We start from the raw sequence: 11,628 nt of genomic DNA, 5'->3' as shown, positions 1-11,628 counted from the left end.
ACACAGGCAGACGGCGGACACGGCCGGGTTTATTGACGGCCGGGTCTGTTCGCGGCCCGGCCCGGGATCACACCGACGTGCCTTCGTCGGGCTTCTCGGGCGGCCCGTCCTTCTTCTTGTCCTCCGGTTTCATGGCTGGGAACAGCAGCACTTCCTGCGGGAACACACGGCCGGCCGGTCACGAGCAGCACGGCGCGGCCTGACAAAGTCTCGCGAGACCGCCGCTCCGCCCCGCCCTGCGCCAGGCGCGGGACGCGGCCTGAGCCGAGCACGGCCGGTCTGAGCCGCCGTGGAGCATCGATCCTGTTCTGTGCGCTGCCACGTCTAACTCACCTTGATATTACTGGAATCAGTGAGGAACATGGCGAGGCGATCGATTCCCATGCCCCAGCCGGCTGTAGGGGGCAGGCCATACTCCAGCGCAGTGCAGAAGTTTTCATCGATAAACATGGCTTCATCATCACCCGCAGCTTTGGCCTACGTGAGAAAATAAGCAGTGAGGGGTGTCTGCACAGAGCGGGGATAGCACAGTGCTATTAACCCCTACAAGAAGGGAGGAACACGTCTGTAGCAGTGCTATTAACCCCTACAAGAAGGGAGGGACACGTCTGTAGCAGCCTGTGACTGATGGCCATAGAGTCAGTGACAGATGAAGGAACCTCGCACCTGCCAAGCTGTGGAGGTGCCCTGCACATGTTCCCAAATCAACCTGGAGTTCAGTTCCCTTGTGACCCACAAGTTCTTTTCCAGGATCAGCCTCCTCACTGTTACTGAAAACTAGATTACAGTGCAATGAATTGCTTTCAAACATCTCTCAGGCTCTTCATTGCTTCTAAGTCTCCCTTTAATGTTCACAGAAACAGCTAAGGACAAGAGTCATTGCAATCACCAATAACTTTGTTTCATGAAACAAAACTAAGTGATTATTTTCCTTCAAGTACAAAGTGTCTTGTCCAGATGCAAGACTGCACTCTCCCTTGCTATATTTCACTACATTTCTCAACACCCAACTCTCCAGCTTGTCTAGGTCTCGCCGGATGGCAGCACAGCCTTCCGGCATTTAGCCACTCCTCCCAGCTTTGTGTCACCAGTAAACCTGCTGACAGTACACTCTATTCCCTCACCCAAGTCACTGATGAATATATCAAATAGTACTCGTCCCAGTACTGACCCTTAAGGGACTCCACTAGATACAGGCCTCCAACTAGACTCTGTCCCATTGACCAACACCCTGGCTTCTTTCCTTCAGAGAGTTTAGAGTCTGCCGATTGTTCAGATCACACTTCCTCAGCAGAATCAAATGCTTTACTAAAGATATTCCAAAACCTAGGAGTACTACTCAACAGCAGAGGTTAGGCTTGTTTACCTTACAGAGAAGTTCCTTTACTAAAAAGAAAGTTTAAACAACAGGCTTTCACTTGAGTGCAGAACACTTACTCTGTGCAGTCATAAACTTTTTCATCAGTAGAGACCAGTGACAGATTTGAAAATAGTTGTATACATACCCAAATAATTGATTCCCTATTAGTGAAACACCCTACCTTGGCCTGGTCTTCAAAAAGCTGCCGCTGCTGGAAAGGATCGTTCAGTTCTGTGTATGCATTACACACTTCCTTCTTCATTACAAAGAGCTCAAAGCGTTCAGTTAGTCCCCGATGAACGCGATGCCTACATGAAAATGAAAAATCAACCACATTTTACAAGAAATGGATTTACAATACTGAAAGGGCATGTACATTACATCAGGTGGATTACCCATATTTGGCAGCAACAGCTGTCTAAACTATTCAGCATGAAAGCACCTCTCCTCTGGATGTTGGGCTCCACAACTCAGGAATGAACCAAGATCTATATAGGCTTGTGTCAGAATAGTATTTAACTAGTACATAATATCAATACCTCCTGGTTTTGTTTTTATTATTTGTTTTTAATTAAAGTAGGAGTGAAGGACTAACAAGAGTTACATTGTGACTGCATATCATACCCTTACCATTTGGCTAGAGGACTCATGATCTGTGGATGATCACAGATGAAAGTTGGGTTGATACAAGTGACTTCGAGAAATTCACCGACTAACTGGGAAAACAAAAGCAAAACACACATAGAGTACAGTATCGCTTCCCAGCACTACCTTCCCCAAACATCCTATTTCCTTTTCTTCATTACAGGAGCAAAAAGCTTTAGTAATCCATGTAAAACCATGAAATGGGTTGAATCCATTTAATAAGCCATGAAAACAAAAAGCTTTAGTAATCACAGTAACATTTTTTTTGTTTTTGTTTTAAATAGAGAACACGTGTCCTAATTGGATAAGAAAATTAAAATAGCAAAGCCTGCTAAAAATAGTAACATAATTTAATTTGGGTATCGTAGCACAGGACAATAAGAAAAGCAGCACAAAAAGCAGCAGCTAATGTCACTGATTAAAACAAAAACAAAACGACATGGAAATCTACCAGTTCAGTGAGGTACATACAAATACACAGACCTCTTGAACAAAGCTGACATAAGACAAAGCAGATCTGGTTTGGGCCTAAAAGGTCACTTCTCACACTACAATCTAGTGCTCATACTAAGCATGCATCAGTCAACTACACTTTATTAAACATGACAGGATTTTGACACAGCAAGGTTTCTCATTGTCATGGAGAAATAACTTAAGTGTATGACTGTGTTTTCTCATACGCAGCTAAACTTGCTCCTAAGAGACTTCCATTAATTCAGAATCATTTCAGTTGGAAATGACTTATAAAAAAGTCAATTTTGTCATTTGTCCAACTTTCCTGCAAGCTACATCATGTAGCTCAGAGCCTGATCCAGCATTCCTACAGACAGATCCTCAAAGATGACAGCAATAAAAAAAATTAAAAATAAATAAATAAAACGCCTTTACTTACTTTGTCAAGAAGCCTGGCTGTTGTCCTAGGAGGTGGACACTCCACATCTCTCACTGTACAGAGGTCATCAAAGAACCTTCGAGTTTCTGCAAGTGTAGACAAAAACTGTAAGAGCCACCCAAGCAGCCACATCTTTTCTTTCTGCAAGTTTCAACGTGTCAGAGTGATGCTCAAGATCTTAATAGTGAAAACTTTAATAGCAGAAATCATAATGGAAAAACATTAGCTTAAATGTCAGTTTCAAACACTACAAAAGTGGTATCTGTTTCTCATCAGTTTACATTAAAAAAATATTTTGCATTTTAGAGACTTGGACAAGTTACATACAATCCAACATTATTACTGCCAGATATTAGAAAAATTACTAGGAAGTGCACTAATCTATTTCCTTAATTCTGAATTCCAATAATTAAGTAGTAGATACACACATTTTGTAAAAAGCCAAAAACAATCTTATTCCTAACCTATCATCACAGACATGGAGACTCAACTGCACAAAGGACAGACTAAATAAGAAATAAAAAGCTGTGCCTCTTCAACAGATCAAAAACTCTTCAGATCATGCCTCCTGAGTAGATAGCGTCATATACACTCCACAAAGAAAGAGACAAGATAGTCAGATCTTGCCAAGCTCTGCATGGCAAGAAGGCTTCACTTCTTTCTGTACGTTTTTGTAACAGAGTTGGAGAAAGGCAATTCCACGTACTGATGCCACCATGAGAAAGTAGCTGGTGGACTGCAGGCTAAGCACTTCAGATCTTTACTCCCTTTTTCCTAAGGAAGAATTAAGACATTCATAATCAACATCTAACCTTCAGTTTCAAAAGATTCAGTTGATGGAAATTTCACTCCTAAAGTCTTTTCCAGTTCATCCACCATACTAATGCGCCGGAAGGGAGGGGTAAAATCTATCTCATAGGCCTGTCCGTCTTGACCATCTGGATGGTAAGTGATCTTGTAACTTCCAGTAACGTGCTTCACCATCCCTATAAGAGGCAACTGAAGTTAAGAAGAGAGCACAGAACATAATATGCAGTTCTTTTTGGAGATTCTTACTCTTTTTTAATTAATAATGTCTATGTGACCTGAAAGCAACTTCTCTGTGATTTCCATCAAATCATGGTAGTCTGCATAAGCCATGTAGAATTCACAAGTTGTAAACTCAGGGTTGTGAGTCAAATCAATTCCTTCATTCCGGAACTGACGTCCAATTTCATACACTCTGTCCAGGCCTCCAACCACCAACATCTAAACAGAAGGAAATTCAAATTAATACTAACATTATCAAAAGAACAGGAAAGAGCTCATGACTGCTATGTCATCTGACAAATCTGATTCAAGTTTCGTTCTGTTAATGCAATTCTAATAAGTCCACTATTACGCAAGAATAATCCTCTCTTCAGTTACACTTTTTTTTTTTTTTTCCCCTCAAAATGAGATGTGCCCTTGCTGCTAAGAAGGCTAACGTACTATTGTCTCCATTAGGCAAAGTATTGCCAGCAGGTCAAAGGAGGTCATTCTTCCCCGACACTCAGTGCTGATGGGGTAAAATCAGGGGGTACCATGATCAGTTCTGGACTCTTCAGTAGAAGAGAGACATGGTCACACTGGAAACAGATCAGTGCCACAAAGATGAATGAGTGACTAGAATGCTTCTCCAATGCGAAAAAGCTGAGAGAGCTGGGACTGTATCGACTAGAGAACGCTCCAGGGGAAATCTTATCAGTGTACATAAACATCTGAAGGAAGAGCTTGAAGATTGAGCCAAGCTCATTTCAGTGATGTCTAGTGACAGTGGTCACAAACAAAAACACAGCAGACTAAATTTGAACATTAGAAACTATTCAGCAAAATATGGGTGACTAAGAGTGGCACAGGTTCCTGTGAGAGGTTGTGTAATCTCCCTCTATGGAAACATTCAGAAGCAATTTGTATACAGTCCTGGGTAACCTGCTGCAGGGGTCCCTGATTGAATATGGTGTTTGGACCAGATGACCTCCAGAGGTCCCTTCCAACCTCAACCATTCAGTGATCGTGTGAGATCACAACAATTTGGAGAATATATGCTTAACCATAAGAGGCTTGTGTTTTACCTTATGGTAAAGCTCTGGAGCAATCCTCATATACAACTTCATATCCAGTTCATTGTGGTATGTGATAAAAGGTTTCGCCATAGCTCCACCTGGAATTATATTCATCATAGGAGTTTCAATCTGTAAAATAACAACAAAAGAAAGAAAATTAACATTGGCATAAATGTTTCCAGGCTTCTCCCTGAATACATGCCCTGCTTTCATTCCTAGGACATTTCTGTTTCTACAGTAGAACTCTGCAATACCAGCAAACCAACCACCCACAATTAACTTTAATGAAAATCATTTATCATTTATGCATTTATTTTTATTTATGCATTAATTATTAAATATAATTATTTATCATTTATGCATTTCATTTATTCTTCAACATTAGTGTACGAAAACAATTTTGAAGGCCACTTCTCCCATGCAGCCAATAAAGACAAGTCACTTAAGTCACTGTTTAGAATTACAGAATATCATAATATGGAGGGGACCCGGGAGAACCACTGAGTCCAACCCCTAACTCCCCACATGGCAATCTAAGAGTTAAACCATATATCTAAGAGCACAATTTAAATGTTTCTTGAACACAGGCAAGCTTGGGGACATGACTGCTTTCCTGGGGTGCCTGTTCCAGTGCCTGACTTATCTCATAGCAAATAATTTTTCCCTAATAGCCGATCTGAATGTCCCTCAACACTGCTTTAAGCTCACTCTGTAAGGCTTCTCCACTCTCAAGGGATATGAGGGAGTACTTAACTACTGCGTCCAGATCACTGATAAAAAGTATTGAAGATAACTGGCCCTAAAGCTGAGCCCTTGGGAACACCACTAGGTGACTGGCTGCCAACTTGATGTTATCTCATTTACTACACCTCTTTGAGCCCAACACTTCAGAAAGCTATGCACTCATCACTTTGTGACTGATTTTGTCTAGAAGGATACAGAAAGAGACAGTATCAACATTTTTATTGCGCCCATTGCTTCTGCTTTGTCTATGAGGCAACGTCATGAAAGGGTATTCAATTAGTAAAGTACGAGCAAGCATCTGTCCCATAACTTCAAAAAGAAAGAAAAACAAAACCACTCCAGATTCTATTACTGTAAAGTGATAAAAGACACTGCGCTGAGATAATTACTCTCACTTTAGAAAAACTTGAATACAAAGTATCCCTGAAACTGAGAAGCTCCAAATACATTCAGAGCACTGGACAGAAAAAAACAAAGAAGCCTCACCTCAAGGAAGCCCAGTTCATCCAGAAAGCTCCGAATATATGTCACGATCTTTGCACGAGTTATAAACTTCTGCCTCACATAGTCATTAAGAATTAAATCCAAATATCTCTGTCGATATCTAGTTTCCTGAAAGAAATATCTTTAGAACACACTAGAAAATGGACTGTCAAAAAACAAAATGAAGAGTACAAAAACAAAACAAGATGGTTCTTTGCTCACTAATATCATTAGCAAATATAAAATATAATTCAATCAAAACTATCTGTCAAATCACCTCAAAAAGTGGCAAGTACGACAGGTACCTTGTCTTTGAGGCCAAAGTGAAGATGAGGCAACATGTGTAGGCATGGAGATAAAAGAGTTACTTCATAAGGAATAATACTCAGTTCTCCTTTCTTTGTTTTCCCAGGATTTCCCACTACACCGATAATGTCCCCACGACGCAGTTTGTTATTAATACGGAAATATTCTTCCTCAGACTTGTAAAGCCTGCAACCACAAAATTTAGGTTAAGCAGTCTTGCTTAAAATTTAACATTCCAGTTGTCTTGCACATCTCTTAGACTGAATTCTTAAAAAAGGTAAGAGGAAAGCCAAGGACTGATAACACCCAAAACGAAACATTAACTGACCAAGCCCATCCCTACTGGAACAGAGTTGAAAACACAGATCTCTTAAGCCCTAGAATGCAGTTCAGTTTGGAATGCTAATAGGAATACTTCTACATACCTGGAATTCGCCATGACCTGCAACTTGACTCCTTCACCACGAAGATCGTAGAAAATCAGTTTCCCTCCAGAGGCACGCTTTGCATGGATACGACCTAAACAGCAAAAAAACACAGGTCACTGGGAAACATGTCCCTAAAAGGATGCAGCTGTTGGAGCAGGACCAGAGGAGGGCCACAAAGATGATCAGAGATCTGGAGCACCTCCTCTATGGAGACAGGCTGAGAGGTGGGGCTCTTCAGCCTGGAGAACAGAATAGTGGCCTTCCAGTAACTGAAGGGAGCCTACAGGCAACTTGCAAAGGGCCTTTTTATCAGGGCAGGTAGTGACCAGACAAGGAGAAATGGTTTTAAACTGGAAGAATGTAGACTAGATAGTAAGAAGAAATTCTTGGCTGTGAGGGTAATGAGACAAAGGGAAAGGCTGCCCAGAGAGGCTGTGCATGCTCCATCTTGGAAGCATTCAAGGCCAGGCTGGATGGGGCTGTGAGCAAACTGGTCTAGAGGGAGGTGCCCCTGCTTATAGCAGAGGATTGGAACTAGATGATCTTGAAGGTCCCTGCCAACCCAAACCATCCTATGATTCATTCTACGATTTCATGATATAGAAGCAAAAGCCACAACATTACCACTTAGATAAAAGATCATCAGCCCTGCACTGATTGCTAAGTGTGAAAGAAGCAGTTAAAAGCTCAAAACTACTAAGACTGCACAAAAGTTCACGCGAGCTTTGGGGGTCCTGAAGCCCAAATCACTATCTGATCTTCTGCTTATAAGGACTGATGCAGTCTGCTCAGTCTGAAAGGTCCTATGTTGAATAGCCCAAAACTGCTTCAGACTTCGCTTCAAGCCAGAGAAGAACTGCAAGATCAGCAAAATTTGAAGGGACCATCCCATCTCTAGAATCACCTAGAACTTGTCTCTGCAAAGCAACAGACCATCTTCCTGAATCCTACATTATACCTTACCTGCCACTCTCACTGTAATATCTGTCAGGTGATCTCCCGGCTGTAAGTGACTGTACCTCTCTATAAAATCTGAGAGAGATAAGTCTACATGGAACTTGTGGGGGTAAGGATCTTCATTGGTGCCCTTCAGCTGCTGGATTGCATGACTACGGATCTTGTAATATTGCTGTCACAAGAAAAAACAAAACCAAGTGATTTTGTTAGAGCCTCAAAGTATTTTACAGACTGCAAATTAAAACACAGCTGGATTTAAAAATACGTAGGTCACTCTCTATTTTAACTACTTGCTTTGCTCTGAATAAAAATAAACGTAAATCAGTACCATTTATTTTTAGAACAGTATTAAGCACTCACATTTGGATCCAAGCTTTCCTCATCAGCACCAACGTTATTCTCTGAGTCAGCAGCCAAAGGCTTATTGGGATGCTTTTCACTTTGTTCTTTGTGTTTTGCCTCCTTTTCAGCCATTTTTCTCTCAGCCTTCAGACGTCTCTTCAGTTCACTGTCAGATACAAAGAAATTGGATGCAGTGCACGCCCCAGTTCTGTAGGGCAGCACGCGGCAGGTCTCCAAGAACTGACTGTGCAAACAACCCCATCATTCTGCCCTGCTCCGCACAAAAACTAAAACGATGCTTAAACACGTTCAAGAGCTTCCTTCTTTCCCTCTAAAAGACACAGATACAGAACTAGAACCTGGATGGACAGTGCGAACATTTGCGGAGCACGCCCTGCTGCACGCAGCTCCGGACCGCAGCTCCCCGCACGCACCGACCGCAGGGGCGCCCCGCACGAAGCCACGCGCCGCCGACACACACGGAGCCGCCTTCGCGGCGCGGCCTCCCCGCCCCGCGTCCCGCGGCACCCGCGACCCGGCTCCGCCGCTCAGCGCTTCGTGAAGAAAGAGGCGGGTGAGGCGGGACCGCCGAGCACCGACCTGCTTCGGCCGGGAGACACCTGGCACCAGCGGAGCGCGGGCGCAGCCCTCCGGGCCCGGCCGAGGAGCCGCACGGCGGCGGGACTCAGCACGGCACGGCTCAGCGTAGAAGGGCTCAGCATGGCGGGGCTCAGCACGGCACGGCTCAGCACGGCGGGGCTCAGCACGGCCCGCTCCGACGGATGAGTGGAGCGGATGGGCGCCCCGGGCCGCCAGACCCCGTCCGTCCTCCCCAGCCCCCGCCGGGCCGCCCGCCCTCACTTTTTACTGAGCCTCGACTCAGCGTCCGCCGTGTCTACGTCTCGCTCCGCCGCGGCCGCCATCTTCCCGGCTCCGTCCCGCGCTTCCGGCATCGCGGCGCCTGCGCGACGAGCGCGGAAATGGCGGCGGCGCCGCGGCGGCTGTTCGTGTGGGAGGACGGCAGCCCCATGCGCTTCTACATCCGGCCCGGGCTGGACAAGCTGCGCCTGGCGCCGCTGCTGCTGGCGGGGGGCGCGGCGCTGTGCCGCGTGCAGGAGCCGGGCGCCGTGCACCTGGCGCAGCCCGGGGAGCCGGCGCCCGACGGGGCGGTGTCCACCGAGTACGTGGCGGCGTGCGTGGAGAGCGGCCGCAGGCTGCCGTTAGAGCCGTACCGGCACGGCGGGCCCGCGCCCGTCGCCGCCTCCCCGCGCGGCCGCCTCCCTTTCACCGAGGCGGAGGACGCGGCGCTGCTGCGGGCCGTGCGCCAGCGGAGCGGGGCGAGGGTGAGCGGCACCGCGCTGTGGAAGGAGCTGGAGTGCACCGGGCTGACGCGGCACAGCTGGCAGGCCATGCGCGACCGGTACCTGCGCCACCTGCGGCCGCTGCACCGGGGTGAGCTGCGGGGCCGGGCCGGGGGGCGGGCGATGCGCCGCGTGCCGCTGCGGCTCCACATCGTGCGCCTCTTCCCGCAGAGACATCGCGGACGGACGAGCCCGCGGCGACGATGGGCATTTTCGAGGCCGCGAACCGGGAGTTTGAGAGCTCCGAGGTAAGCGGGCACACCGCGCTATTTGATGCTTTTATGTACTCCTGTAGAACCTTGCTATTGTATTGTTTCGGTCACCAAGTTTTGCTGTGCTTTGTAATTTACCTTATATATTGTAGAAATTCGTGGCAGGAGACAGTGTAATTACCTTATATGCTGTAGAAAGTCATGGCAGGAAACAGTGTTTGCAGTAAAGCAGCATAAAAGAAACTTGCCAGGAGCCACCTTGACTAACTGATGTCTTTTCTTGTAGTCGGGAAGTGACACCTCAGACACTCCAGATGAACTTAATATGCAAAATGGAGTAGGAATGTTTCCAGGTGAAGCAGCGCCTGGGCTGAAAGCTGGGCTGGAGGACTGTGCTCTCCCCGCTGCTCAAGGAGAAAAGAAACAAACAAGCACTTGCCCTGGTTCCAGCAAGGCTGAAGAAGCGGCACAAATTATCCAGCACTTTATGGAGGAGTTCCACACGGACCTGCTCACTGTTACACAGGCCTTTCTGAAGAACAGCGGGGAAGTGGAGGCTACGTCATACTATCTGCAGGCAGGGCAGCGCCTGGATGGGTTCCCCGTATGGAGCAGAGAGGATGATTTAGAATTGCAAAAGGACGATGAGGATGTCAGAAGTAAATTGATAGAAAAATTTGGAGCTGAAAATGTAGCAAGGCGTGTAGCGTTTAGGGAAAGTTAAAATAGCAAAGCAGGGTGAAATGACTCATCTAGGACTGTGACAATAATTGGCTTGGTTTTGGGTTTTTTGTTTGTTTGTTTGTTTGTTTGTTTTTAAAGTAATTTCAGAATTTTCCATCACACTTGCATGTCTAAAAGTTTCAGAAATGCTTTAAAATAAAGAATCTACAAGGTTGTTGTGCTGCATTCCGAATATACTAAAGTGGAAATGGTGGAGAGGACCTATCTGGTATCAAGTTTTCTCACTGCACCAGAAAGAGGGTCAAAAGTGTTCATGCACGACAGCTTATTTGAGGCACTTGGCCTAATGAATCGAGGCTGAGATTTGGGGATGGCCAAAAATGTTCTCCGAGACATCATCATAATCCATGCCATATTACAGTGATCTCACAAGCCAGGCAGTCACTGGAATTTTTCTTATCACTTCAATGTGTGTTTTCAGTGCTAATATTGCAGGATTTGGTTAGTAACATTAAATGTATCATCTGGCTTTATGGTTTCAAAAACAATGATTAGCTCTTCCCTCACCACAGGACTCCTCAATCTACGTGAAGTAACCTAGTGTCAATCAGACAAGCTACCTGACTTGGAGAAAGACCTGATAGCATTGAAATCTCCTTCAAAAGAAAACATTTTTTTATTCTGGACCTGAGCAAGGCCTTTGACATGGTCCCCCATCACATCCTCATCTCCAAATTGGAGGGAAGTGGATTTGATGGGTGGACAACTAGATGGATAAGCAATTGGTTGAAAGGCCACAGACAGAGGGTGGTGGTCAATGGCTCTATGTCCAGGTGGAGGCCGGTAACGAGCGGTGTCCCCCAAGGGTCTGTCTTGGGACCGGTGCTCTTTAACATCTTTATCAATGACATCGATGAGGGAATGGAGTGTACCCTCAGCAAGTTTGCTGATGACACCAAGCTGAGTGGTGCGGTCGATATGGTGGAGGGAACGGATGCCATTCAGAGGGACCTCGACAGGCTGGAAAGCTGGGCTCGGGTGAACCTAATGAGGTTCAACACGGCAAAGTGCAAGGTTTTGCACTTGGGCCGGAAGAACCCCAGGCACCTGTACAGGCTGGGAGGAGTTGT

At 45.9% G+C, this 11,628-nt stretch overlaps 1 protein-coding gene across 3 annotated transcripts; it reads right to left on the bottom strand.

Annotated features, from left to right (window-relative positions):
- Positions 1-9: 9 nt before the first annotated feature.
- On the bottom strand, positions 10-9,780 carry KARS1 (lysyl-tRNA synthetase 1). Of its 3 annotated transcripts, none has more exons than XM_085551306.1 (14): positions 9,282-9,780; positions 8,260-8,407; positions 7,906-8,071; positions 6,940-7,033; positions 6,514-6,700; positions 6,212-6,337; positions 4,991-5,110; positions 3,983-4,145; positions 3,710-3,883; positions 2,898-2,983; positions 1,991-2,076; positions 1,542-1,668; positions 334-477; positions 10-154 (listed from the first exon to the last, which is right to left on the bottom strand). In XM_085551306.1, the coding sequence occupies exons 1-14, from the start codon at positions 9,752-9,754 to the stop codon at positions 68-70; spliced, it is 2,181 nt and encodes a 726-aa protein (XP_085407432.1). In that variant the 5' UTR covers positions 9,755-9,780; the 3' UTR covers positions 10-67. The 3 variants fall into 3 exon arrangements, with proteins under 3 accessions (XP_085407432.1, XP_015729797.2, XP_015729799.2); XM_015874311.2 differs by lacking the exon at positions 9,282-9,780 and adding an exon at positions 8,842-9,195; XM_015874313.2 differs by lacking the exon at positions 9,282-9,780 and adding an exon at positions 9,103-9,195.
- Between the last annotated feature and the right edge of the window lie 1,848 nt (positions 9,781-11,628).

This window comes from Coturnix japonica, chromosome 6 (genome assembly GCF_054131305.1).
Source record: "Coturnix japonica strain WE chromosome 6, WE-NBRP24, whole genome shotgun sequence".
NCBI lineage: Eukaryota > Metazoa > Chordata > Aves > Galliformes > Phasianidae > Coturnix > Coturnix japonica.
Note: the sequence above shows the minus strand (reverse complement) of the source record. Positions and strands in the feature narration are given on the sequence as shown.